This window comes from Oncorhynchus masou, chromosome 12 (genome assembly GCF_036934945.1).
Source record: "Oncorhynchus masou masou isolate Uvic2021 chromosome 12, UVic_Omas_1.1, whole genome shotgun sequence".
In the NCBI taxonomy this organism is placed as follows: domain Eukaryota; kingdom Metazoa; phylum Chordata; class Actinopteri; order Salmoniformes; family Salmonidae; genus Oncorhynchus; species Oncorhynchus masou.
The window spans coordinates 54,798,101-54,825,246 of record NC_088223.1 but is presented as its reverse complement, the minus strand read 5'-3'; the positions used below and the strand labels follow the sequence as shown (position 1 = coordinate 54,825,246).

Below are 27,146 nucleotides of genomic sequence, written 5' to 3'. Positions count from 1 at the left end.
TTGACAATATCAAGTCCCACAGTGCAGGCGATGGCTGCAGGATGAAGTTCAATCAAATACAGGCTTAAAGCTGCAATATGTAACTTTTTGGTCCATCTGGACAAATTCGTCTTACGTTCGATTTTGTACACCAGCTTTAAAAAGAGCCGAAAATGCAATATGTTGGGTTATGGAAAATATACTTCAATGCGGTTTTAATACACCACTTGCTTGTTTTGTCGCACAAACTGAAATTAGGGTTTACTGCATAGTGCATCTTTAACTGAATGACAACGGAGACAGAATACAATAGGCCTCGTCTTCGAGGAATGCTCCTCAGAGCCAGATGCTGATGACAGGTTGCCCAATGCTGGTTAGAAGTGGTTAGGTGTGCATTTTCGTTAACCCTAACCCTTTTTCCTAACCTGCTACATTATTTCTCCTAACAATTTCATTGATTGCAGTTTTAGATTGGATGTATGTAGCGAATATAGACCGGCCGACTAATTGGAGTCGTCAGGAGACATATTTACATGATACTACAGCGCTTGATTAAGTGAACCTATGACCATAGGATCACCGCGAGAAATGCTATAAAAACTCATATGGCAGCGGCGGAATTCGAAAAAACGCCTCCAGAGACTGGAGCCTATATCCAGCGCCATAGACTGCTCAGAGGTGAAAAGTAAAAATAATACTAATAACTAAATAAAAACTATGCACAGGTAGCGACTTAATAACATCATTATACATACTCACATATGTCGACATACTCACACACAAATTCGTCCTGCCAATTTCCCAGTCATAATACTCTAGCATAGTGTGTTACACCTTAGAAAATGCGATCACTACACATTTATTAAATATTCCAGTCTATTTTCCTAACACTGTCCAGAGAACTGGATTCATTTTATGTTTCTCACCACTGGAGAGCGCCCTTTGACCACAATCAATATGACTATATATAATTTATTCCACGTCACATGTTATTACATTTTAGAATAAGGCTGTAACGTATTTATTTTTTAAATCAACACACACACAGACACACACAGACACACACACTACCCCACAATGACAAAGAAAAAACAGTTTTATTTTAAAGAAATGTTAACAAATTTATTCAAAATAAAAAACAAATACCTTATTTACATAAGTATTCAGACCCTTTGCTATGAGACTCGAAATTGAGCTCAGATGTATCCTGTTTCAATTGATCATCCTTGAGACGTTTCTACAACTTGATATGAGTCTCAGACCATGAGAAACAAGATTCTCTGGTCTGATAAAACCAAGATTGAACTCTTTGGCCTGAATGCCAAGCGTCAAGTCTGGAGGAAAGCAGGCACCGCTCATCACCTGGCTAATACCATCCCTCCGGAGAAGCATGATGGTGGCAGCAAAATGCTGTGGGGATGTTTTTCAGCGGCAGGGACTGGGAGACTAGTCAGGATCGAGGGAAAGATGAATGGAGCAAAGTACAGAGAGATCCTTGATGAAAACCTGCGTCAGAGCGCTTAGACTGAGGCGAAGGTTCACCTTCCAACAGGACAACGACCCTAAGCACACAGCTAAGACAATGCAGGAGTGCCTTCGGGACAAGTCTCATGTCCTTGAGTGGCCCAACCAGAGCCCGGACTTGAACCCGATCTAACATCTCGGGAGAGACCTGAAAATAGCTGTACAGCAACGCTCCCCATCCAACCTGACAGAGCTTGAGAGGATCTGCAGAGAATGGGGAAAAACTCCTCAAATACAGGTGTAGCGTCATACCCAAGAAGACTCAAGGCTGTAATCGCTGCAAGGGGTGCATCAACAAAGTACTGAGTAAAGGGTCTGAATACTTAGGTAAATGTCAAATTTTAGTTGTATATTTTTTATACATTTTTTGTGAATTAAAAACCTGTTTTTGCATTGTCATTATGGGGTATTGTGTGTAGATTGATGGGGGGGGGGAAATGACAAACCATTTTAACAAAATGTGGAAAAAGTGAAGGGGTCTGAACACTTTCCAAATGCACTGTATACACTGTGTACAAAACATCAGGAACACCGGCTCTTTTCATGACAAACTGACCACATGAATCCAGGTGAAAGCTATGATCCTTTATTGATGTCACTTGTTAAATCCACTTCAAATCAGTGTAGATGAAGGGGAGGAGACAGGTTAAAGAATAATTTTTAAGCATTGAGACAATTGAGACATGGATTGTGTATGTGTTCCATTCAGAGGGTGAATGGTGAAGACAAAAGATTTGAGTGCTTTTCAACGGGGTATGGTAGTCGGAGCCAGGAACACCGGTTTGAGTGTGTCAAGAACTGCAACGCTGCTGGGTTTTTCACGCTCAACAGTTTCCGTGTGTATCAAAAGGACATCCAGCCAACATGACACAACTGTGTCTGTGGAACGCTTTCAACACCTCGTAGAGTCCACAGCCAGACAAATGTCCTAATGTTAAGGAAAATAACAGGCTCACATACACACGTTGAATACAAGATTTTGTCAGGCTTGTCTCTAAAACTGAAACCATATTCTCTGATGAAGTGAAAAAGTGTCATACTTGGAGGGAAATTGCATTAAAAAAAGTTATGGTTTTGTTCTACCTGTATTTGTTTACTGATCTTCTGTTGTAAACTAACACTACTGTTTTATTTGTATGTCAAATTTATGTTGTTTTATTCATCTACTGCGGGTCATGGGCTTGGTCAGAATAGCGGTAAGGGTCAATTATGTCATGCCGAAAATTACGCAGGTCAAAAGGTGTTTTGGTCTCAAGAGCAACGTCTTCCTTCACCTTCTTCTCCACAACAACGGGGAGTGTATGGGGTGGTGTTAGTGGCTCAGTCGCCTTGACAGGGCGAGGTGGGTGATCGATCAGGCAGTCAGGGTCCCAGTAAGGGTCACAGTCATACTCCATTCCTTTAATAACGATGGGAGGAGGACGAGGAGGTTGGAGAGACTTCTTAGGAGATCGTGGAGGTGGTGCTTCAACAGCTGGCTCCAGAGGTGCTGCAAAAGCTGGCTCCATAGGTACAGCAGCAAGGACCACCTTACCAGTTTGGGGCTTGCAGGCAGGGTTGTAGCGTGGGTCACAGAGGACTGGGATGGCCCCTGCAGGCAGGTAGACGATGTGAGCTTTACATAGGGGGTCTTTGGGGTTACACAGATACAGGACGTCAGTCTTAGTAAAAGAAAGTGGTGCTTGGGTAGTAGGAGTGGGCTGAGTGGTAGCAGGCAGTGTGGTGGTAGTAGGAGCTATGGTGGTGGGTGGTGGGGTTATCACACCCAGGGCATTCTGGTAGCTGGAGGCGTCTGGCCCATAGACCTGCTCCAGGTGACGCATCTGCTGATACAGCATCCTGATCCTGTCAATCTCATACAGCTGGGAGGAATATAGAGAGAGATCCACACAGGGTTTGAGAATGAGAGAGGGAGGGAGAGAAAGAGAAAATAAGTGATCAGGTGGGTTGACGAATGGGCAGGCGAAAAGAACCGTTATTAAATTCTGTTTAACATTCATTACAGTGATGAAAAATCTGCTAGGGAATGTCTCATGATTTGCTCCCTTTACTCACTCCTTCAATATGGCCGATGCTGTTGTAGAATTTGTAGTAGGACTGGAAATCAGGCGTGCCGCGGTGCCCCCTGTGATCGACGTTCCGTTTGGGGCGTGACTGAGACAGGAAGCCACGAGCCTGGGCAGAGTTGATGCTGACCTCCCTAACAGCTGCATTTAATGGCAGGAACCATGATGGAAGAGAGGGGGATGGAGAAAACACATTCAGGAAAAATAATGAAACCTTTTTTTCTTGCCTGTGCGAACACTCGCGCACACACATACGCAAGTCAAACATAAATCAAAGATTAGGCTACACAGTAAAACAAGCGCGTGCCATTGTTGTATTTTCTTTTACCTCTAGCCTTCAGTGGTGTAGCATCCAGCAAACCTGCAGAGCGGGATAAGGGATAGAGGATACCACAGGGTCAAAGGTGTTGAGAGGGGTCTTGCTGCAGAAATCTCTGCAGACTCAGAAGTTTAGGAAAACTTTATAACTTTCTATTTCATAAAATCTGTTTGCGTTATCACGTTTGCAATAGAAAGCTATGCCCCCATTATATACGCTATATTTAGTTGCCAACTCGGCATACATGTTGGTTTAGAGTGGAAACAGACCTGGGAGTAGGCAACATAGTGTCCCCGTCAGGAGAACCTGAGAAATCATCCTTGCCACCTGGAAAACACACAGACACTTGACTGGTGTAAAATACAGTAGGAATTCCATTTTCTTCTGCTTTGATCATAGAACACAGACACTTGCTGTTCACTTAGTAGCTGTATTGGCACATTGGATGGTAAACTGACTAGTTTCTTTCACATGTGAAACTACCTACACCAAAATATCCTTTCATTTTTATCAGACTACACAGAAAACTTTCAATTTACCACATGAATCAATTAAAATCACCTGTCCACCTTTTAATAGATTAATTACATTACACATGACCCTAAACTGACAAGTTAAACCTTGACTGAAAAGCAGTGATATTTTATATAGAATATAAAGATCTTCCCACTTCACTCCAGGAAAGGCTCTGGTGCTCAAGCTTGTGTCCACAGCATCAATGAACACATTTAAAGAAATCCTGTTTTAGACCCACGATCAATCATTGATGCATGCAATCAAACATCCCCTTATACAATAATGATAAATATATGAATTGAATGTCAGGCCTCTTGACCAGCCTAATGATCAAAGCACATATTATATGAAGCAGAACATTTTCAAATAATTTTCTTACTCGCCTGTACTCGTATCTCTCTTCACAGCCCAGTGTCAGTTTGAGACAACTTTACAGTTCATAAATACTGAACTCAATGCCACTCATAATTTGGGTGCTTTCCATTGGCTATTGATCCCAAGAAACTCCACCCCTTGCACCTCTACCATCCTTTTCTTCTCGAGACGTGGACAAGGTTAAAATGCTCATTAAGCACTATAATAAGTGTGTAGCTGAGGGAATTAACGATAAAATGGAAACTTAAAATTAAATAGGCTTACAACTCGTAAAACCGTGACAGCCAGGCACCCGCTGAGGGCAGAACGTGTGCATGGGGTGGTAGGGTCCCTTGATGTTTTGGCCTCACTACAGCTGCATTTGGTCCTGTTAGAAGTACTCTTCAGAAGAGATACATTGTAGGCTCTCTCTTCATGTCATATGTATACCAATATGGTATTGCATGATGATCATCAACTGACACAACATGCCAGATTAATTCTAAAATGTCCCAGTACAGAATACTTGAAACTTCTCAACCCCTTTTCAAATTAACCTCTGTTCAGACATATGTTGGACTCCAAGGGGGTAATATTAGCAAAACAGACATTTTCTTGACAAAACCTGCTTGAACAGCAAAATGAAACCCTTCTCTCAAAACAGCTGGGGTTTTCCGTTTTAACTTGTTACTTGGCAAGACAATAATTAGGTTGGGGGTGTAAAGGTTGACTTGTTTCAAGTAACTAACGCTGAAAAGGGATATCAAAAGTAGTCTTTACTGCCTTGTCACAGGTTACTAACAAATGACAACACTTTTGTTTCTTTGAGGCAGGCCTGCATCACTAAAAGTCCACCGAGCATAACCACAGAACAACCTTATAGGTCATCATTAGCAGTTTGCACATTCAAATTATAGGGCACTGCCAACTCAAATAGTCTGTATGAGATGGATTAGTATAGAATGCTACACACAAGCACACAGCAAGCTTCTGCCAAATTGCTGTCAGAGCTCATATTGCGTTACTTACCTATCACACTAAGAGAGACAAATACATTGTACCTCTGCAATCTTTAAGGGAAATACCAGTCACTACTATCTAAAAACACCCAAGGAGGAACATTAGGCCTATTTGTACACCTACAGAAATAATTTGTATAAAAATGTTTTAACATCAATGGAAAATGGGAACTGAGGAGTGGCAATATGGCTGTAGGGGCCTTCATCTGGGCTGTAGTCGTGGCATAGGCAGATTCAGAGGCCCCCTGAATGGGCTAGAGCCACACTTTTAAGGAGGCAGAGGGGCGTTTAAACAGGTGTGAGGGGAACAGGGCAGGAATCTGAGAAATGCGCCAAAACAGTCGGGAGACCCTGAGAGACACACAGTCACCATAATAATCAAAGAATATCCTGTAGTGATACAGCAGAGGATTATAAACCACTTTCATGGCCAGCATGTCCTGACCAGTCTATCCTCACCCCCTTCAAAGACATACATTCCAAGGAAAATTAGCAGTTGTGTTTTGGGGCACACATTAACATACTACATGACCACCATTATATGGCAGACAGTGGAAATGTCATATTATATCCTTTAGGAGAACTTCATCATAATACTGCTGAAGGTATTCTTTCCCAGCCATGCATGACACCTCTCCCAATGCTCCACATTAGGTATAAAACACAATGTTCAATAGTATTTAGGCTGGGTATCTAAATTACTTTGTGACAACTGCTGATGTAAAAAAAAGGGCTTTATAAAATACATTTGATTGATACAGTGTAAAAATCTATATGGCATGATGTTCAAAATATGCTATTCGTCACTGGCCTTGGCCACAAGTTGGGATGTTGTAGCTCCTATTGAGGAGGAGACTGCTATCCTCCTCAATACTGAGGGGTCTTGCTTACAAAATACCTTCAAGCTACAGTTGAGTTCACTTCATTCTGTGACACTACATTCTTTCCTATTCGACAACAAAACAAGAGTCTCATTGCAAGATAGATAGGGTGCAAACAAACACTTTATTTCTGACTTGTTCATCTAAACATTCACTTCATGTCACATTTCAAATAACTCTCATGTACTGTTTGCCATCTGATCTTACTATCCTCCACTGGAAAATCCTTTACAGAAATATGGTTGGCATTCTTGCCCTGCCTGTTTTCTGTATGTCACCTCCCATGTGATCTACTCCAGTGGTCGCGCTCTGCCAGTGCTGTCAGACCGAGACAAGTGCAATGCCTCTTAAGATTGCCGGCAATTGCCCAAGACTCCGCCTCTCAACACAAGCCAGTCTTAGTGGCCCCACTTAGAATGTAAAACCACAAGGAAGCATAGCATGTTCCATGACCAGTTGCACTAAATTCCAATAAATTGGAGAAAATGGTGAAACAAAATGACTCCTGGGCTGTTCAGGGAAAGAGACAAGCAGTGTGACTCCGACAGCTATACTAGCAGCTAAAGGGCCCTTTTTGGGTCAACGATGAGACAGCAAAGGTGCAAGTCAATATTAGGTTTATTTGTGTCGACAAGGGGTAGTAAGTTAGGAAGGGTGATCAGTTCCAGTTATAGTCAGTTTTGCATGGGTTTGCACAGCGACTCTGAGGTGCACAGGCTGATCACCCAGCAAAGCTGTCCAAAACCAGCAGCAACGTAGTTGGATGTTTTCAAGGGATCTAAACCTTTGTGAATTCACATCAGAGACACAGCATCTGGGCTGTGCTTTCATTATAGCGCAAAACCCACACTAGAGATCCCTGGCAATGTTATTTGCAGCAACTGCGACCAAGGAATTCCTACCCTCTGGTGGAACTGGATGAGTGGTGCACCCTGTGAGTCAGGAAGTGCTGCTTTTGCAGTAGGTCTGATGAGTTTATCTACCTGCACAAACAGCACTTTTGACACCAATGGGCAAAAACAGCAAGTTCAGTGGATCCCACCATTTATGGGGTGGCAGGCTGCCTAGTGGTTAGAGCATTGGGCCAGTAACCCGAAAGCCAGAAACTATGTAATTGGGAAAATACAATGAAGTGGACTTCTTTCTTTTCACCAAAATGTTGGATGACCACGTCAGATTTGAGCAGATATGACGACTGCCTTGTGACAGAAGTGCTCACATTGCGGTAGGTAGGACATAACCATTACCTGCACTGTAAGCACTTTATTACATAGCAGACAAGCTCCCCACAAAGCACATTCTCAGTAAACATTGTAAGGCACCAGGGGTCTCAAAACATTAATTTAATGGTATGTATAATTAGGGGGCGAAGTGTTAAAAAGATGCAAGCAAAATGTTTATGCATAGACTCTTCCATGTTCCCACAGTCCACAACACTCACCCTTACGAATGGTCGGTGGGGAATTGAAACTAGGCATTGAGTTGGCAGATACAGTTTGTCCCACTGTCTGAATAGACTGCTCCAGGCAAGTTGCAGGTACTGGGGAAATAATATTGCATGTTAACATCTGAATAACAAATCATGAATCCACAATATCAAAAATCCATAAATAATGTAACATTGTAAAAACATTCGCGTAGCAATGACCATAGCCTCAATCAAACTAATGGGAGGAATTGGTGGGTGCAGAGGTTGATTGTAAACAAACGTTTTACCCACGTGACCTTCCCTCACCCACATAAAATCCACACGAGGACATCCCTGTAATAGTACATGTACGCGCTATGAAAAGTTATTAGAGCGCAAATCTATTGCAGACTAGCTAGCTGGCTTCGAGTAAATAGGTTTCAGTGCGCAGTCAATTATTCTCCAAAATACCGAATGTGAAAGTGCACTTTCAAAATTAGCTAATGCACGAGTCATGACACATTTAGCTATTATGACAAATCAAACAATATAGTTGGGTAAATCTAACTAGATAGACAATCGATCTGGTGATGTAGTTCAGAGCTAAACAAACTTTGGGCTCTTTGAGATTTTCGTCCTTACAAATGCAGCTAATGAAAGGTAACATTTGTGCCACTTTCTTCAGGGGTCTTTACCCTCCTTCCGAAATCTCTTTGTTGCGTAACTAGCTAGCTTGCTAACGTTAGCAAGCTGGCTAGTGGCTACACACAATCCGGCGTTTCCAGACATTAATCACGATACCGCAAAATTACGGACAAATTCCATAGCAGTAAATGCCGAAAGATTTAACTAATTTACGCAAACAATTTGTTTTGATGGTCAAAGCAACATTGATGCCAAAATAATCCGAAATAGGCGCGCGCATGTCAAAGGCCATCGACAAAGTAAATCCACGCGTTTTATGTCTCACGCAACACAAAAGGACAACCAATTCATTATATTAGTCTTCAACTAGACCAAAACGCAGACTTCCTTACCGGTTGTGCGGCTCACTTCTTACAAGTCCAAATTCTTTACAGAACTATTCACACAATTTCACCACTCCACTAATAGCCTATGTTTTTGTAAACAAAGAAGCACATGGCTTCACAGCCATATCTTTTAAACGAAATCAATTTTCCTCCGCTCATCAAATAGTACCGGCACTCCATTTCTCATTTACTGGCTTGTCAGACATGAAAAAAAGTAGTTGTTCTAGAGAGACTTCCACCCTATATCAACGAAAGGATACATTGTATATATTTTTAAAACGAATGTCTTCAAAATGCTGCTTCGATGTTGCAAAACAGGGCGAGGCAAGCCGCGAGTCCTCAGCGGTCATCCCTGTCCGTGCAAACCGGATGGATGGAACCTGTGACGCATAGGGTGAATATGTTTAGAAAATCTGTGGTACGAGATTTCGATTTTACTTTACCTAGCTACAGTATTTGACAATCGTGGGTAAACATTTATCCCTGACACAATTCGCCTTTGTAATATAAGCCCTGAGCCTCAAATACATTTTTTGTTTCAACATTTCAGAACTCGGAACCAAGCTGCATTATGCCAGTCTACCAGAGGGAGGCAGAAGCAAGCACGAGAACTCGAAGACTTACGCATCGATCACACAGAGTTTTTGCATTCTGGTACACCAGAAGTACATTCATTTCCACACGCCTTGATCACACCGACAGAGTTTTTGCATTCTGGTACACCAGAGGCACATTCATTTCCAATGGAACGCTGCGTTTGCTTTGCAGCATTGCGTTGCAGAGGCAGTTGCAGTGCATTCTGTGTGGGGCATACGTTATGCATCAAACTGTATGTGTAGAAGGATTGCCAGAAATGGTAGCAAAAGGTGAATGTTGAACTTTTATTGCACACATCCAGATGATACTGCGTACCCTTTTGAGTACGCATCTCTCGGTGTGATCGAGGCATTAGGTCGTGTACCCCTACTCAGACGAAGCTTGCATCAACCAATTGTTGTGTGACACGTCATTGACCGAGTCATCAAGTGACAGTTTGATATAACATATGATGTAGTTAGTTGATATGTAAAATACCCATCCACATGTGGAACGCCTCAATCACACTGACAGTGTGTTTTAATTTGGGTAAACCAAAAGTACTTTCATGTCCAATGGAACGCTGTGTTTGCATTGCATTGGCAGTGCGTTCTGTGTGGTGCATAAATTAGATTTATAAAACTATGCATAAAACTGTATGCGCAGATGGCGTAACAGAAATGGTAGCAGAATGTGTATGTTGTACATCCAGATGATGCTGCATACCATTTTGCACAATCTCACTGCTGGTGTGATCAGGGTGTAAAATGACATGTGACAAACTGTTCTGTCCCTATTTTAAAGCTGCTATACTAGCAGTTCTCAGCGTCAATGTTAGCAAGGTACGAGGCCAAAGTTTACAATACTGCAACGCTCGCCAGCAAAGACTATAAACTACTAGGAAAAATTGAGCAAACTTGTTTAATAATTAAACCCCGCGATTGTCATTGTAGGTGTTCACCGACGCAGAAGAAGGTCCACGAAATCTGAATTACAGCCTAGTCACTGTGCTGCTATCAACAGTTGACTGGAATCCACACGAGATCTGTTCTGTGAGCATTGTATACTCAGATTATCAAACCATACGAGTTGATTTGTTCTCAATCAAAGCAATTAAGTAAATCGTCGAATTTATCATTTGTGTAGGAGTCTCTGACGCGAATAATCCACATCAACTGCTGTATATAATTGTGCATCTGTCCAGTGTTCCATCTAAACCGATTTTAAATGAACAGATAATGGCTTTGGCTCGGGGGTTTTTCCGTTTACATGGCTATTTGCGATCCATATCGAAAACACAGGCTCCTTTGGTCTCCCGACTCATACGGACCCAGAATGAAGCGAGGTATTGGCAGTGTACTGCTGCTCCACAGTCGACGAGTTGTCACTTGCAACTTCAGGAAGAATGCCTTGGTGAGTGTCTTGACTATTGTTTTTTTTTTTTTTTTTTTTAAATCTGCGCTTCCCATTACCAAAGGCTATGATTATTTGGCATTTAATTCACTCTAGTTTCCTATGTGTTTGTTATTGAAGTTCAAGTTGTTCATATCAAAAACAAATGTAACTGTCTCGTGCTTCGTAAACAACAGGTGTGGACTAACAGTGAAACTGTTTACGGGCCCTTCCTAACAATGCAGAGAGAAAGAAAATAGAGAAATAATAAAAAAGTAAAACACGTAATAATAGCTTACCAATGAGTAACGATAACTTGGCTATATACCAGGGGTATGAGTTATTGGCTATATACCAGGGGTATGAGTTAATGGAGGTAGATATGTACAAGAATACTGAACAAAAATATAAATGCAACGATTTTACTGAGTTACAGTTTATATAAGAAAAGCAGTCCATTGAAATAAATAAATTAGGACCTAATCTATGGATTTCACATGATTGGGCAGGGATGCAGCAATGGGTGGGCCTAGGAGGGCATAGGCCACCCACTTGGGAGCCAGGCCCACTTACAGCGGAGCCAGCCCCACCCACAGGCCAACCAGGCCAAGCCAATCAGGTTGAGTTTTTTCCCCACAAAAGGGCTTTATTTCATACAGAAATAATCCTCAGTTTCACCAGCATACGATGAAGAAGCCAGATGTGGAGGTCCTGGGCATGCGCGGTTACACATGGTCTGTGGCTGTGAGGCCGGTTGGACGTGCTGCAAATTCTCTAAAATTACATTGAAGGCGGCTTATGGTAGATAAATTAACATTACATTATCTTGAAACAACTCTGGTGGACACTCCTGCAGTCACCAGGCTGATTGCAAGCTCCCTCAACTTGAGACATCTGTGCCATTGTGTTGTGACAAAATCGCACATTTAAGAGTGGCCTTTTATTGTCCCCAGCACAAGGTGCACCTGTGTAATGATCCTTCTGTTTAATCAGCTTCTTAATATGCCACACCTGTCAGGTAGATGGATTATCTTGGCAAAGGAGAAATTCTCACTAACAGGGATGTAAACAAATGAATGCACTACATTTCAGAGAAATAAGGCTTTTTTGAGTATGGAACATTTCTGGGATCTTTTATTTCATCTCATAAAACATGGAACCAACACTTTACATGTTGCGTTTTTATATTTGTGTTCAATATAACTAGGAATAAAGTGACAGATAGTAAACAGTAGCAGCAGTATATGTGATGAGTCAAAAAAGGTTGTTCGAAAAGGGGTCAATGCAGTCGTATGGCTTGGGGGTAGATGCTGTTTAGGGTTCTGTTGGTTCTAGACTTGGTGCATCTCTACCGCTTGTTGTGCGATCACAAAGAGAACAGCCTCTATACCAGTGGGTCTGGCATGGAGCTGGCATGGAGCTCAGCTACAGTGATGTACTGGGTAGCACCTACCCTCTGTAGCGCCTTGCCAAGTTGTCATACCAAGTGCAGATGCAGCCAGTCAAAATGCTCTCAATGGTGCAGCTGCAGAACGTTTTGAGAATCTGAGAGCCCATGCCAGGTCTTTTCAGCCTCGTGTTACTTGAGAACCAATGCTGGACTTTCAAATCAAAGTTTATTTGTCACCTGCGCCGAATACAACCGGTGTAGACCTTACAGGGAAATGCTTGCTTACTTACAGGCTCTAACCAATAGTGCAAAAAAGGTATTAGGTGAACAATAGGTAAGTAAATAAAAACAACCGTAAAAAGACAGTGGAAAAACAGTAGCGAGGCTATATACAGTAGCGAGGCTATATACAGTAGCGAGGCTTTATACAGTAGCGAGGCTACATACAGACACCGGTTAGTCAAGCTGATTGCTGTAGTATGTACATGTAGATATGGATAAAGTGACTATGCAGATATAATGAACAGAGAGTAGCAGCAGTGTAAAAGAGGTGTTGGGGGGGGGGGGAACACAATGCAAATAGTCTGGGTAGTCATTTGATTACCTGTTCAGAGTCTTATGGCTCGGGGGTAAAAACTGTTGAGAAGCCTTTTTGTCCTAGACTTGGCACTTCGGTATCGCGTGCCATGCGGTAGTAGAGAGAACAGTCTGTGGCTGGGGTCTTTGACAATTTTTAGGGCCTTCCTCTGACACCGCCTGGTGTAGAGGTCCTAGTTGGCATGCAGCTTAGCCCCAGTGATGTACTGGGCCGTTCGCACTACCCTCTGTAGTGCCTTGCGGTCAGAGGCCAAGCAATTGCTGTACCAGGCAGTGATGCAACCAGTCAGGATGCTCTCGATGTTGCAGCTGTAGAACCTTTTGAGAATCTCAGGACCCATGCCAAATCTTTTTTGTTTCCTGGGGGGAATAGGCTTTGTCGTGCCCTCTTCACAACTGTCTTGGTGTGTTTGGACCATTCTAGTTTGTTGTTGATGTGGATACCAAGGAACTTGAAGCTCTCAACCTGCTCCACTACAGCCCCGTCGATGAGTGGGGGCGTACTCGGTCCAATATTGGACTTTAATCTGGTACATTGGTTAGAATAGTGTCTGGACCTGACACTTGACTAGGCCAGTTTCCATATTATACACTAATATTTACTTATAAATCTAACATTTGAATCTTCAGAGCTCATCTATGGAGGACTTGTGATGCACTTTGACTATGTGTGGCTACGGGATCATTGCCGCTCTGCCTCCTGCTACAACAGCAAGACTAACCAGAGGAACCTAGATACGTCACATGTGGAGCTGAACATATATCCCACCAACACCAGGGTGGATGATGAGAATCTCTTCCTCACATGTAAGTCTTGGTTTGAAGATTGCTTTTCTCAACTAAGAGAAAGCCCACATTGTGAAGTAGCCTGGAACTTGACCACTGCCAATCCTGAGATAGTTACTGCATTGTTCAGGGAGACCTTTGCCTCTTGTAAAAAGGCTATAATGACATACTGTAGACAGTGCAGACATTGCTACCATATGATTTATTTTACACTATAACCTTTAAATCCCTTACTCTGGTTGCAATCAGTCATTTAATTTGAGGTCGTATATCTAGGTCTGTTTGATGTCGTCAAAACCTCTAAATCCATTGCCAGTCATTTGATGTTTTTTATTTATTTCAGCCCATTTCCTTTTTGGCAGCACTGTGATATATGCACCTATTGCTACTCATCATTATTTGGAACAGTTATTGAATTGTATAATAGAAGGAATTGTCTTTGATTTGTGTACCCCAGGGCCCGATGGTCATGTGACAAATTACAACCTGAGTTGGCTGGCTCAGAACAGCTATGAGGGACAGAAGCAGAGTGCCATGCAGCCACGCATCATCTGGAACTCTGACATCTATGCCAATGCCAAGGTGTCCCCTGCCAATTGGGACAAGTTTATGACGTGTGATGATGAACTGAAGAAGTTCCTCAGGAACTTTCTGCTGTATGGCATTGCTTTTGTGGAGGGTGTCCCACCAACTGTTGAGGCCACAGAGACTGTTACCCAGAGGGTCAGCCTCATCAGGTACTGGCCTATTTAGGGAATGGGAAGGGGGTGTTCAGGGGTCTTAAAAGTAGCTGCATACCACCCACCACAATACATACAAACAGAAATGGTTTTAGAATGGGAGATCATTTAATAAGGGTTAGCTTGTTACAATGCTTGTGTTACAAAGCAACAGTGCATTTAAAAAATGTATTTGACCTTTGTTTAACTAGGCAAGTCAGTTAAGAACCCATTCTTATTTACAATGACGGCCTAGGAACAGTGGGTTAACTGTATTGTACAGGGACAGAATGACAGATTTTTAATTCAATCTAGCAACCTTTCGGTTACTAGCCCAACGCTCTAACCACTAGGCTACCTGCTACAGGGAAGATGTTGGTTTCTTAATTAACAACAAGCCCTTGATACTTTTTCCAAGTGAACATGCACAACAAACTTTTCTCAGCACTTAGAATGGAGTGTGGATTTGTCAAAGAGGAGAAGAGAGGGTAGTGGTACTGCCTTCTCATTAATCCACCAGTGTCATTAAGGACTCCATGGGTGGTGTGGTTTTGAAGTTTCCAATGCCTGAACCAGCACACTAATCCCTCTTTATACTAGACTCTAATTTGGGGTGACAAGGAGGGAAGGGAGGGAGGAAGAAGTGTGTTAGAAGAAATGCATTGCACATGGTTGCCAGATGAGGCCATTATTCTAGTCCAGTAACACTGTTTGGCCATCAGAAGTAATCGTCCTCCTTCTGACACCCCAAAGAAACAAAAGATAACTCTTTGGAGTAAAGTTGCCATTATAAACATGTTTGAATTGTTCTTGTACAGTGTTGTCGATATTCTTTTTGAGACGGCAGACTCTACTTTGTGTTTTCATTCCTGTTTCCTATTAGGGAGACTATGTATGGCAAGATGTGGAACTTCACTTCAGATTTCTCCCGAGGAGACACTGCCTACACCAAACTGGCCCTGGACCGTCACACAGACACCTCATACTTCCAGGAACCTTGTGGGTACGTATTCAGAAGATGTTCACACACGGATGGGTGTTAATTGTTTGAGTTATCATGGCAGGTCAATTTAGCACGGCAGCACACATGCTGATCTGTATCTTGGTTAGGTTGAGATTCCTCTTCAGATGCAGACACGTTAGACATATATGTAGGTTATTGTGTTTGGTGATTACAATGATGTGGTCCTCTGTAGCTGAGTTGAGAGAACATGGTGCTTGCTACGCCAGGATAATGGGTTCGATTCCCAGGACCACCCATACTTTAAATGTATGCACGCATGACTGTCAGTCGATTAGGATAAAAGGGTCTGCTAAATGGAATATATATTGTTAGTTAAATGGACAGTTTTAACAACAGGTTCAGCATTGTGGAACAGGCCATTCCGTTTGGAAGCTGCAGTTTGACACTGTTTCAACACCGGTTTATGGCTTTTTTTAACTGATAAGATGCAAGGCAGATGCACATTGCTATGGCACAGATTTCTTGAATCTTGATAAAACAAGATATAGTGTGATAGGCTCCACCTTGGTGTCCCATGAAATGACAGGGTAATGTGCCATCTATTGGGCATTTCATGACATCATGTGATTTACTTTGATGCCATTGACGTTGAATTACAGGATCCAAGTGTTCCATTGCCTTAAACACGAGGGAACGGGAGGAAGAACACTACTCGTGGATGGATTCTATTCTGCAGACCAAGTACTCCAGAAGACACCTGACAACTTTGAGCTGCTAGCACGGGTGCCTATCAAGCATGAGTACATTGAAAATGTCAGCGACCACCGCAACCACATGATAGGCATCGGCCCTGTGCTCAACGTGTATCCCTGGAACAATGAGGTGTACATGATCCGGTATGACCAGTCTGTTTTCATTTGAGATGTGAATATCTCCCTGAATGTCTTGCTTTAAACATATTTCCATTGTCATCTTAGGCCATACAACCTCTAACCAGTATTTGTTAGCTATTAATTCACAATGTTGTACACATTTGAGAAATGCTACACCCATCAATATGAATTAAGTCCCTTGGGAGGGTTCTTTGTGGGAAGCTCAGGATCTTTTGCTCATAATAAAAAATAATAGTGTATACAGCGTAACACTTGTTAATCCAGAGCTAGATCCTTTGAGCTCAATGTTATGAATATTTAATCTGATATTGAAGATTAATATGGTATCACCTCCTGCTTGGTTGCCTCTCTCACAGATACAATAACTATGACCGTGCAGTCATAAACACTATCCCCCATGACGTTGTCAATCGATGGTATGTGGCTCACAGACAGCTGACCACAGAGCTGAGGAAGCCAGAGAATGAGTTGTGGGTCAAACTGAAGCCTGGAAAGGTAAGGAAAAAGAGATGCCTTTTCATTGATCTAGACAGAAAGGATTCATCACTACATGTTGATATAAGAGGGGGGTGGGGGACATTCTGAAACCAGGATTGGGTTTCAGGGGATGGGTAATGTACTACAAAATCATACACAAACAATACAGTATGTTCCCTCTTTTTCTGGTAGGTTCTCTTCATTGATAACTGGCGTGTCTTGCATGGTCGGGAGTCCTTCACAGGCCTGCGGCAACTGTGTGGCTGCTACCTGACCAGAGACGACGCCTTGAACACTGCCCGCTCCCTGGGTCTGCAGGCCTGAGTGAAGAAGAGTCTCCAGCCAAAAGCTGCAGTATTTTGGAGATAAAGGCTGCAACCCTGCTTCTTCAGAATAGCATATTATTAAATCAAAAACAAAAAAAAATCACAGGTGCCGAATAAAACAAGCCCTTAACCAACAATGCAGTTCAAGAAATAGAGTTAAGAAAATATTTACTAAATAAAGTTTTAAAAAAATAATCAAAAAGTAACACAAGATATGTACATAACAACAACGAGGCTATATACAGGGAGAACCGGTACCGGGTCAACGTGTGGGGGTACAGGTTAGTCGAGGTAATTTTGTAAAGTGACTCTGCATAGATAAGTAACAGTGAGTAGCAGCAGTGTAAAAACAAAGGTGGGTGGGGGTCAATGTAAATAGTCTTGGTGGCCATTTGATTAATTGTTCAGCAGTCTATGGCTTGGGGTTAGAGGCTTTTAAGGAGCTTTTTGATCCTAGACTTGGCGTTCCAGTAACGTTTGCCGTGTGGTAGCATAGAGAACAGTCTATGGGTGACTGGAGTCTTTTACTATTTTTAAGTGTTTAAAGTGAAGAACATAGACTGTGATCTGCATTATGCATGCATATGCTCTTGTTAGAACAACAATCATGTTTTGAACTGGAACTTAACTTATTGAGATGTTTAACATATTGGCTTTGTTTTAGGGATTCATTTCTAATCTTAAAATATTATAGTATGTCTCAATCACTACAATTACCAGACATTTGGGATTCATGTATTTATGAACTTTTGCCTTTTTCAATACCCTTTTTCTTGATTTGATTGAATAATCAAACCTTATCCCAGTCTGCTGTTCCCACATGCTTCAAGAGGGCCACCATTGTTCCTGTTCCCAAGAAAGCTAAGGTAACTGAGCTAAACGACTACCACCCCATAGCACTCACTTCTGTTATCATGAAGTGCTTTGAGATACTAGTCAAGGACCATATCACCTCCACCCTAGACCCACTCCAATTTGCTTACCGCCCCAAAAGGTCCACAGACGGCGCAATCACACTGCATTAACCCATCTGGATAAGATGAATATCTATGTGAGAATGCTGTTCATCGACTGCAGCTCAGCATTTATTTTTTAAATATATTTTTTTCACCTTTAACCAGGTAGGCTAGTTGAGAACAAGTTCTCATTTGCAACTGCGACCTGGCCAAGATAAAACATAGCAGTGTAAACAGACAACACAGAGTTACACATGGAGTAAACAATTAACAAGTCAATAACACAGTAGAAAAAAAGGGAGTCTATATACATTGTGTGCAAAAGGCATGAGGAGGTAGGTGTATAATTACAATTTTGCAGATTAACACTGGAGTGATAAATGATCAGATGGTCATGTACAGGTAGAGATATTGGTGTGCAAAAGAGCAGAAAAGTAAATAAATAAAAACAGTATGGGGATGAGGTAGGTAAAATTGGGTGGGCTATTTACCGATAGGCTATGTACAGCTGCAGCGATCAGTTAGCTGCTCAGATAGCAGATATTTGAAGTTGGTGAGGGAGATAAAAGTCTCCAACTTCAGCGATTTTTTTTTTTTTTTTTTTCTCGTTCCAGTCACAGGTAGCAGAGAACTGGAACGAAAGGCAGCCAAATGAGGTGTTGGCTTTAGGGATGATCAGTGAGATACACCTGCTGGAGCGCGTGCTACGGGTGGGTGTTGCCATCATGACCAATGAACTGAGATAAGGCGGAGCTTTACCTAGCATGGACTTGTAGATGACCTGGAGCCAGTGGGTCTGGCGACGAATATGTAGCGAGGGCCAGCCGACTAGAGCATACAGGTCGCAGTGGTGGGTGGTATAAGGTGCTTTAGTGACAAAACGGATGGCACTGTGATAAACTGCATCCAGTTTGCTGAGTAGAGTGTTGAAAGCAATTTTGTAGATGACATCGCCAAAGTCGAGGATCGGTAGGATAGTCAGTTTTACTAGGGCAAGTTTGGCGGCGTGAGTGAAGGAGGCTTTGTTGCGGAATAGAAAGCCGACTCTAGATTTGATTTTCGATTGGAGATGTTTGATATGAGTCTGGAAGGAGAGTTTACAGTCTAGCTACACACCTAGGTACTTATAGATGTCCACATATTCAAGGTCGGAACCATCCAAGGTGGTGATGCTAGTCAGGCGTGCGGGTGCAGGCAGCGAACGGTTGAAAAGCATGCATTTGGTTTTACTAGCATTTAAGAGCAGTTGGAGGCCACGGAAGGAGTGTTGTATGGCATTGAAGCTTGTTTGGAGGTTAGATAGCACAGTGTCCAAGGACGGGCCGGAAGTATATAGAATGGCGTCGTCTGCATAGAGGTGGATCAGGGAATCACCCTCAGCAAGAGCAACATCATTGATATATACAGAGAAAAGAGTCGGCCCGAGAATTGAACCCTGTGGCACCCCCATAGAGACTGCCAGAGGACCGGACAACATGCCCTCCGATTTGACACACTGAACTCTGTCTGCAAAGTAGTTGGTGAACCAGACAAGGCAGTCATCAGAAAAACTCGAGGCTACTGAGTCTGCCGATAAGAATATGGTGATTGACAGAGTCGAAAGCCTTGGCACCATAATACCCTCCAAACTCGTCATCAAGCTCAAGACCCTGGGTCTCGACCCCGCTCTGTGCAACTGAGTACTGGACTTCCTGATGGCCGCCCCCAGGTGGTGAGGGTAGGTAACAATGTCTCCACCCAGCTGATCCTCAACACTGGGGCCCCACAAGGGTGCGTTCTGAGCCCTAGCCCTACCCTCTCAGTAATGGAGAGGGTAGTAAGTTTTAAGTTCCTCGGTGTACACACCACGGACAAAGTGAATTGGTCCACCCACACAAACAGCGTGGCGAAGAAGGCGCACTTTAAACAATGCCACTTAATATGTTTACACACCCTACATTACTCATCTCATATGTATATACTGTACTCTATACCATCTACAGTATCTTACCTATGCTGTTCTATATCATCACTCTTTCATATATTTTTATGTACATATTCTTCATCCTTTACACTTGTGTGTGTATAAGGTAGTTGTTGTGAAATTGTTAGGTTAGATGACTCGTTGGTTATTAATGCATTGTCGGAACTAGAAGCAAAAGCATTTCGCTACACTCGCATTAACATCTGCTAACCATGTGTATGTGACAAATAAAATTTGGTGGCTCTCTTTTGTTGTCATGCAAAGACAGACTGACATGCATTAAAACGTATCCAACATCAAAGGAACATTTATTTTTTTACGAGTGTCATGAATTATTTTATAGTTTAATGGTGTTATGTTATCACAAAATGTTGAACTCTAATTAGTTGAACTCAAACGTCCTGTTTTTCCGTTCTGGTGATTCTAGAATGAACTATCGCGTGGCTTGGATGGGAGGTAGCGCTTTTTCCTGAAAAGTCATGCGCATTGAACACACGTGTCCCCCTCAGTCTAATTGCACACCGAAGATGGCGGACGTTGAAAGTAAGTGGTCTGCAGCCCGTCTTTGCACAGCCTAATGGTACTATTTATATAGCTGGCTACAAGTGCTACGCAATGGGAGGTGTGTGAAGGATGTGTAGCTAGTTACGATGTTTATTTACTTGGAAATTGTTGCATGTTTTTAGCAGCACTGCTGCACCCTCAACATGGAGGCATGGTCAAATAGGCGGCCACGTTCGCAATAGCCTTTGCTGATCTAGTGTAAACCGTGTGACTATCCAACTAGCTAGGTCTATGGCATATTTATTTACCTGCGTATGCTCCCAGATGGTTTTGCATCCTTGCCGAATTTTGTTAGCAAAATGGCCAGCTAACTTTAGTTAGCTTAGCAAGTCGTAATAAGAAGCTAACCGTAGTAAGTTGCAAGTAGATTAATATAAACATGTTCAGTTAACTAGCTCGTTCATTTGGCATATCCGAGTTATGTGGCTGTTTGTAGATATACATGTTGCTGTGAACGCTGGCATAGTACCTCGTTTGGTCAAATTGGCCGTAAAGGCCTGTTTTTTTATACCATGTGCAGGCCGTGTCGGCCACGTGGGTGTGCCTTACCAAATCCAATGTGGGCTTCCAATGATGGATGACTTGAAATACCGATTATTCTTACTCGTTATATACCGATTTCTTCGCTGTCTGAAATAGCTCACAATAATGGTATGGAGGTGAGATCTATTAGTTATCAACCACCACCTCTGAAAACGGGGGATCCCCCTGTAGATAAACGCCATGCCATGGAGCGAAAAATGTAGTGAGTAGTAACGTGTATCTCTGTTTTTGCTTTCAAGTGAACTCTGCCAAAAAACAGAAGAAGAAGAAGGAAAAGACCGTTTCTGTGGATGAAGTTGGGGTAAGTCCTTATTATAATTGTTATGCTCCAGTTGGCTAAAAGCTTCTCACTGTTATAGATTCAAATGGTATGAAAATGGTAGTGTATATTTTCCTAAATATATATTTTTACAGGATATTCAGGAGAGTGGTGATTTCCTCATCAAACCAGAGTCCAAAGTTGCCAGTCTGGACACATCTCAGTGGCCATTGCTGTTGAAAGTGAGTTTTCTTTGTGCTTGTCATCTATCTGCAGAAGCAGGATGGTGTATCTGAAGTGATGAACTTGTTTATCCATTCGCTGAGTGCTGCTGGGCCCTGGCATTGCAGCCTCCTGTGTCTGTTCTTGACTCAGGGGGTTCAGCGGCCTGACTATGCTTTTGTCCCCAGTGTTCTACTGGGGTAACTGTTGGGGCAGGTGTGCTGAAGCATGTGTCAAGGGCCTGGTCACAACTAAGACGAGCGTAAACTCCTGATCACATGCACGTCCCTTTGCGGTTACATTTAGTTATTTGTAACTGTAATTAGTTTAATTCTAACTCATTGTGTTGCAGAATTTTGACAAACTCAACATTCGGACAGCTCACTACACACCTTTGCCAAATGGCTCAAACCCTTTGAAGAGGAGCATTCAGGATTATGTTCGGTAATCCTTGGTTCTTAATTATTTTCTTCTGTGTCAAATTTTTATGAAGCCACATGATGAATGTAAATAGATTGCACTAGCACTATGTGCAAAGATGACTTCTTATCTATCACCCTTGTCTGATGGCTCTACGTGGATGCATTTGAAAGTATTGACGTCTTGTCTGTGATTTCATTTTGCTGCTCTTCTCTAACCCCATGTCGATCCATGTGATGTGCAGGACAGGCTTCATCAACTTGGACAAGCCTGCAAATCCCTCCTCTCATGAGGTGGTGGCCTGGATCCGACGTATCCTGCGAGTGGAGAAGACTGGCCACAGTGGCACCCTGGACCCCAAGGTGACCGGCTGCCTCATTGTGTGTGTGGACAGAGCCACACGACTGGTCAAGTCCCAGCAGAGTGCAGGTGAGTCGCCTTGTAAACCCAACCCCTTCCTGCTCCGACTGTTTACCTCCTGCTAGTTATGTAAACACATTAAAATTGGCCACTCCTTACTACTCTTCTGCCGTCTGTTTCAGGCAAAGAGTATGTGGGAATTGTTCGGCTGCACAATGCTATTGAGAATGAGCACACACTTGCTAGGGTAAGTTAATAGTTTGTCTTGTCTTAGCATAGCTCAGCGTTTTAATTTAACTGTAAAATTATACCTTTTCATATGAAGGTTTTTGACATTGATGTGAGATGATGAACGTGTTTATCCATTCTCTGAGTGCTTGCTAGGGTCCTGCTTTCTCTGTGGTGCGCATGTCTGTTTTAGCCATGGGTGTCTGCTGTGTCCCGGGATCCACTCTGCCACCTCAGTGTTCTACTGGGGTAGCTCATGCTGGAGACAGGGGCAGGACTGGAGGGCCCTGCGATAACAAAGACGAGTTGACACGCCTGATCACACATTAGAAAAGAAATGGGTGATATACCCGTGTTTTGGGAGATAGTGGTTAATCCAACACTTTTTTCTTTTAGGGAATTGAAACCCTCACAGGTGCCTTGTTCCAGCGACCACCTCTCATCGCAGCCGTTAAGCGCCAGTTGAGAGTTAGGACCGTTTATGAAAGCAAACTCATTGAGTACGACCCAGAGAGGAGATTGGGTAAGGAATCCAATGCAATATTTCCTCGTGCTCTGGGGGGGGGTACTTTTAATACATGAAATTCCAATTCAATATCATTAAACTAGAAGCTGTTAGCACAGAGATAATAAACTAACCGTGCTTGTTGCAGGTATTTTCTGGGTGAGCTGCGAGGCGGGGACCTACATCAGGACCCTGTGTGTCCACCTGGGGCTCCTCCTTGGTGTTGGTGGTCAGATGCAGGAGCTGAGGAGAGTTCGCTCTGGTGTTCTGGGAGAGAGGGTGAGTCGCACCTCTTTCTCAATCCTTTGGCTGTGTCTTGTCAGTGGTTAAATTGAAGTCCAATGTGTTGAGTTCAGCTCTGGGCCTCTCCCCAGTTACGGTAATTATTCATTGGCACAGAAATGGCATAGTGGCTCTGAGTAGGAAGTAGACATGCCCAGCCACTTGATTCCACTCTAGCCAGCCAGCGTGTTATGGAAATTATATTTAGGCCTGTGTTCTGTTTGTGTCATGTATTTTAGACTCCTTCAATGTTGGAACTTGTTCTCTGCAGGACAACCTGGTGACCATGCACGATGTGCTGGATGCTCAGTGGCAGTATGACCACAACAAGGACGAGACGTACCTGCGTAGAGTCATCTACCCACTGGAGAAGCTTCTGGTGTCACACAAACGTTTGGTCATGAAAGACAGTGCAGTGAGTTATTTCGGCCTTGTAATTGATAGTCTGGGTGTCATTTTCAAACTGACCTTGTTTAGAGAACTGAACATGTCTTTAAATAACCTGTGTGGTTTATTTTCTCCCCAGGTGAATGCGATCTGCTATGGAGCGAAGATAATGTTGCCTGGTGTCCTACGATATGAGGATGGCATCGAGATGAACCAAGATATTGTGGTGATAACAACCAAAGGAGAGGCCATATGTATAGGTGAGCAATAGAAATATGCTGTTCTGCAAAGCAATTGGGAGGTTTTTTCCAAAAGGCCACATGATGATCTCATAGGCGGCATTAGCGCTTTGTGCAAAGATGACCTATTATCTATCACCCTTGACTGATGGCTTTGAAAAACCACATTTTTTCTATATACATGTTTTATGTTTGTGTCTCAAGTTTCCCCCTTTGATTTTTCAGCTACTGCCCTCATGACTACTGCAGTGATCTCCACGTGTGACCACGGTGTCGTGGCCAAGATAAAGAGGGTCATCATGGAACGCGACACCTACCCCCGCAAGTGGGGCTTGGGGCCCAAGGTATCACCTCTTGTGCAAGCGACTGGAAGTCTTCCCATTTTACAACTTTATGCTTTTAGTGCACATTGTTATTCTTCTTACTAGTAAGATTTTGATTTGTAATGAACAGGCCAGCCAGAAGAAGATGATGATCCAGAAGGGACTGCTGGACAAACGCGGCAAAGCCAACGACAGCACTCCATCAGACTGGAAGGATGGCTACGTAGATTACAGGTGTGAAGCCAGTCTTAACAGGCGCTTGATGGAGCAGTGGTGTTGAAACCTACATGTTCTGATTCTAGTCAGCAGACGGTTATCCCTTTCTGGTCTGCCCCGTGGTCTCTGAGGGAGTCAGTCTGCAACATCAACTCTCATAGCTCAGCAGAGCTGGTCATCCGTTCTGCATGTCTGGCAGCTGAGCTGTGTGAACATGCGTAGCTATTATTTCCCACCCATGTGGTTTAACTTGTGAGGAACTTGACTAGTTTGTGGATGTAGGTGTATTTGTAAATTAAATAAGGTATGCGTCTGAAACAGTGAGACATGTTGCCTTCTCATTTTCAGTGCGTCCAAGCCCAAGGCTGAAGAAACCGGCAATGGGGACGCAAAGGTATGCTAAAAGTTTATACTCGGGTATTGCTGGCCACGGGAGGCTGCTGAGGGGAGAACGGCTCATAATTATGTCCGGAACGGAGCAATGGAATGGCATCAAACACCTGGAAACCGTGTGTTTGATATCTTCCACTAATTCCGCTCCAGTCATTACCACGCCAATTAAGGTGCTCCCAGCCTCCTGTGGTATTGGCACATGCCAAATAAGCAGTTTATTCCACATAAATTAAGCTCAAGAGATGGACTACATGACAATTTCTCAAATCTTTCAGAGGAAGCGGGAAGACAGCGACAGTGATGCTGCGGCAGCCTCTGCACCTTCCACTCCATTGGCAGAAGACCCCAAGAAGGAGAAGAAGAAGAAAAAGAAAGAAAAAAAGCAAAAACTGGAGCACCCAGCTGCAGAGGCGGCGGAGCCAGCAGCAGAGACAGAAGGAGAGGTGGGTTTCTGCTGCTGGACAGCTGTATAATCTTGTGGCTAGAGAAATTCTGGTCGTAGCAAGGGACATGCTGGTAGTTTTTCAGTAACTATACTGGTAATGTACAGTGAGTTAATGTGCCATGCCAACCAGTGCAGACAGTTATCCCTTTGCAACCTGCCTGTGGCTTCAGAGGGAGTCAGTCTGCTACATTATTGGGGGTGTGGGTCATTCGAGCATGTGAGCATCCGGTCATGTTGGGTCCTTACATTTTCCACATCTACTTTGTTAGCAAGTCGCTACAGCCAACATGCACTTAAACTGCAGAGAGCATTTTCCCTTAGAACTTTGAATTGCTTTCAACATTTACCCAAAGAATAACACATCTCCTTATGCGCAGGTGGGCGAGAGTGCCAAGAAGAAGAAAAAGAAGAAGAAGAAGGAAGCGGATGCAGAAGCGGAGTGAAGAGCTTATGGACAATGAAAGGACCATAGAATTGTGAGGGCCCAGAATGTGTGCCTGCAGATATTTATCCTACAGATGCAGCAGGTGCTGAAGAGACAGCAGGCGGGGCAAGAACCGAGTATAACATTTTTTGTTTTGTTAATCTGTCCAGAATGACCACCAATGGCGAATCATAAGGGGCTTATGATCATACGGTTGTGACATCTCAACTAGAGCCATTCAGGCCCTACCCATGCCTGCCACGTTCAGTCTACCCATATCCGGGACTTTCAGGCCTTTACCCTACCCAGGCCGATTGCTGCTTCCAAATTTAAAGCCCGGCCCTACCCGAAATCAGAAGTAACTTCCCCTGTTAATAAATCCATTAGCGACTTCTATCTGTCACTCAGTCCCTGGGCACAAGGCGGCTGGCTCTACATGCACTCTGAATATCCACAGCAGCGGCTCCACTTAACATGTCTCGATTATTGAGCAGAGAAGCTTAAGTACTTTTGTCACACTAAACTCCCAACTCAAGGAACATTTATTTTCTGTGAAATAAGTTTCTTCGGGTGTTTATTTGCGGTTGAAGCACTTCTGACACAATGTTCAGACTTTAGTCTGATGTGACTAATGTGCAGCAGAGCACTAGCAAGTGGCCCAGCTTAAAACGTGTTAGTGATCAATTTAGTGATACCCATACCCTAGTTATTTTATGAGGGAAAACAGGCCCAAACCTGATGTCGTGGTTGGGTAGCAGAGCCCTGATTTCAACAATCCCTGTATGAACTTGCTTTTGTACTCAAATCTTGTTTTTACGTGTTTTAACTACTGTCCCTATGTGGACTTTGGTTTACTCTGCGCGTACGCTCGACTGTGTGAAATGCCTCAGGCATTTTTTTTTATTGTACTGTAAATACAAATGAGCTGTAATCATAAATTGTAATTTGAAATGAAATGGTTTTTGTTGTTATGCTGCCGTTGTCCTGTCTACCCAGTGTTTAGGATCTGAGGCTATTTTCTGCAGTATATAATGACTTGCAGGGGGAGAGGTAGAATAATTGAGTTTCCTATTCAGAAGTACTTTTCACACCAACTGATGGTGAAACATGACCAGTAATATGGTGTAGGAGGGAAATTGAATTCAGTTTGAAAGTGCCTTACATGTGGTATACCTTTCTGAGCTGAGACCATTTAATGAG

The 27,146-nt window shown here is 43.1% G+C and overlaps 3 protein-coding genes and 4 non-coding genes across 9 annotated transcripts; 6 read left to right on the top strand and 1 right to left on the bottom strand.

The window, feature by feature from the left end:
* Nucleotides 1-1,057: 1,057 nt before the first annotated feature.
* On the bottom strand, nt 1,058-9,619 carry LOC135550447 (uncharacterized). Of its 3 annotated transcripts, none has more exons than XM_064981244.1 (6): nt 9,541-9,619; nt 8,100-8,198; nt 4,158-4,215; nt 3,898-3,930; nt 3,559-3,710; nt 1,058-3,365 (listed from the first exon to the last, which is right to left on the bottom strand). In XM_064981244.1, the coding sequence occupies exons 3-6, from the start codon at nt 4,204-4,206 to the stop codon at nt 2,667-2,669; spliced, it is 933 nt and encodes a 310-aa protein (XP_064837316.1). In that variant the 5' UTR covers nt 4,207-4,215; nt 8,100-8,198; nt 9,541-9,619; the 3' UTR covers nt 1,058-2,666. The 3 variants fall into 3 exon arrangements, with proteins under 3 accessions (XP_064837316.1, XP_064837317.1, XP_064837315.1); XM_064981245.1 differs by lacking the exon at nt 9,541-9,619 and adding an exon at nt 9,104-9,474 and having other exon boundaries at nt 4,158-4,233; XM_064981243.1 differs by lacking the exon at nt 9,541-9,619 and adding an exon at nt 9,104-9,474.
* A 1,008-nt stretch (nt 9,620-10,627) lies between these two features.
* Nucleotides 10,628-20,437, top strand: LOC135550445 (trimethyllysine dioxygenase, mitochondrial-like). Its single transcript, XM_064981240.1, has 7 exons — nt 10,628-11,086; nt 13,683-13,859; nt 14,296-14,575; nt 15,441-15,560; nt 16,181-16,417; nt 16,771-16,909; nt 17,084-20,437. Exons 1-7 carry the CDS (start codon nt 10,912-10,914, stop codon nt 17,213-17,215), a joined length of 1,260 nt encoding a protein of 419 aa, XP_064837312.1. The 5' UTR covers nt 10,628-10,911; the 3' UTR covers nt 17,216-20,437.
* Nucleotides 20,438-20,577: 140 nt separating this feature from the next.
* On the top strand, nt 20,578-26,917 carry LOC135550443 (H/ACA ribonucleoprotein complex subunit DKC1-like). The gene is made up of 15 exons (XM_064981238.1): nt 20,578-20,679; nt 21,483-21,544; nt 21,658-21,744; nt 22,077-22,168; nt 22,389-22,573; nt 22,687-22,751; nt 23,129-23,255; nt 23,386-23,516; nt 23,791-23,934; nt 24,046-24,166; nt 24,371-24,489; nt 24,599-24,702; nt 25,033-25,078; nt 25,353-25,520; nt 25,900-26,917. The coding sequence occupies exons 1-15, from the start codon at nt 20,616-20,618 to the stop codon at nt 25,963-25,965; spliced, it is 1,581 nt and encodes a 526-aa protein (XP_064837310.1). The 5' UTR covers nt 20,578-20,615; the 3' UTR covers nt 25,966-26,917.
* Nucleotides 21,795-22,002, top strand: LOC135551195 (small nucleolar RNA SNORD17). Its single transcript, XR_010457239.1, has one exon. It is a non-coding gene; the product is annotated as a small nucleolar RNA SNORD17 (small nucleolar RNA).
* Nucleotides 22,217-22,296, top strand: LOC135551174 (small nucleolar RNA SNORD83). Its single transcript, XR_010457220.1, has one exon. It is a non-coding gene; the product is annotated as a small nucleolar RNA SNORD83 (small nucleolar RNA).
* LOC135551196 (small nucleolar RNA SNORD17) lies at nt 22,845-23,055 on the top strand. The gene has a single exon (XR_010457240.1). It is a non-coding gene; the product is annotated as a small nucleolar RNA SNORD17 (small nucleolar RNA).
* Nucleotides 24,222-24,299, top strand: LOC135551173 (small nucleolar RNA SNORD83). The gene has a single exon (XR_010457219.1). It is a non-coding gene; the product is annotated as a small nucleolar RNA SNORD83 (small nucleolar RNA).
* Nucleotides 26,918-27,146: the final 229 nt, after the last annotated feature.

What these genes read in the sequence shown, in the direction of transcription:
- LOC135550443 (XM_064981238.1), top strand. Translation starts at nt 20,616, where the DNA reads ATGCGCATTGAACACACGTGTCCCCCTCAGTCTAATTGCACACCGAAG. An exon ending in TTTCTGTGGATGAAGTTGGG is followed by an intron (nt 21,545 to 21,657) that starts GTAAGTCCTTAT and finishes ATATTTTTACAG; the next exon opens with GATATTCAGGAGAGTGGTGA. An exon ending in CTGGTGTTCTGGGAGAGAGG is followed by an intron (nt 23,517 to 23,790) that starts GTGAGTCGCACC and finishes TGTTCTCTGCAG; the next exon opens with GACAACCTGGTGACCATGCA.
- LOC135550445 (XM_064981240.1), top strand. Translation starts at nt 10,912, where the DNA reads ATGGCTTTGGCTCGGGGGTTTTTCCGTTTACATGGCTATTTGCGATCC. An exon ending in CAGAGGGTCAGCCTCATCAG is followed by an intron (nt 14,576 to 15,440) that starts GTACTGGCCTAT and finishes GTTTCCTATTAG; the next exon opens with GGAGACTATGTATGGCAAGA. An exon ending in TACTTCCAGGAACCTTGTGG is followed by an intron (nt 15,561 to 16,180) that starts GTACGTATTCAG and finishes GTTGAATTACAG; the next exon opens with GATCCAAGTGTTCCATTGCC.
- LOC135550447 (XM_064981244.1), bottom strand. Translation starts at nt 4,206, where the DNA reads ATGATTTCTCAGGTTCTCCTGACGGGGACACTATGTTGCCTACTCCCA. An exon ending in ACTATGTTGCCTACTCCCAG is followed by an intron (nt 3,931 to 4,157) that starts GTCTGTTTCCAC and finishes CCCGCTCTGCAG; the next exon opens with GTTTGCTGGATGCTACACCA. An exon ending in TACACCACTGAAGGCTAGAG is followed by an intron (nt 3,711 to 3,897) that starts GTAAAAGAAAAT and finishes CATTAAATGCAG; the next exon opens with CTGTTAGGGAGGTCAGCATC.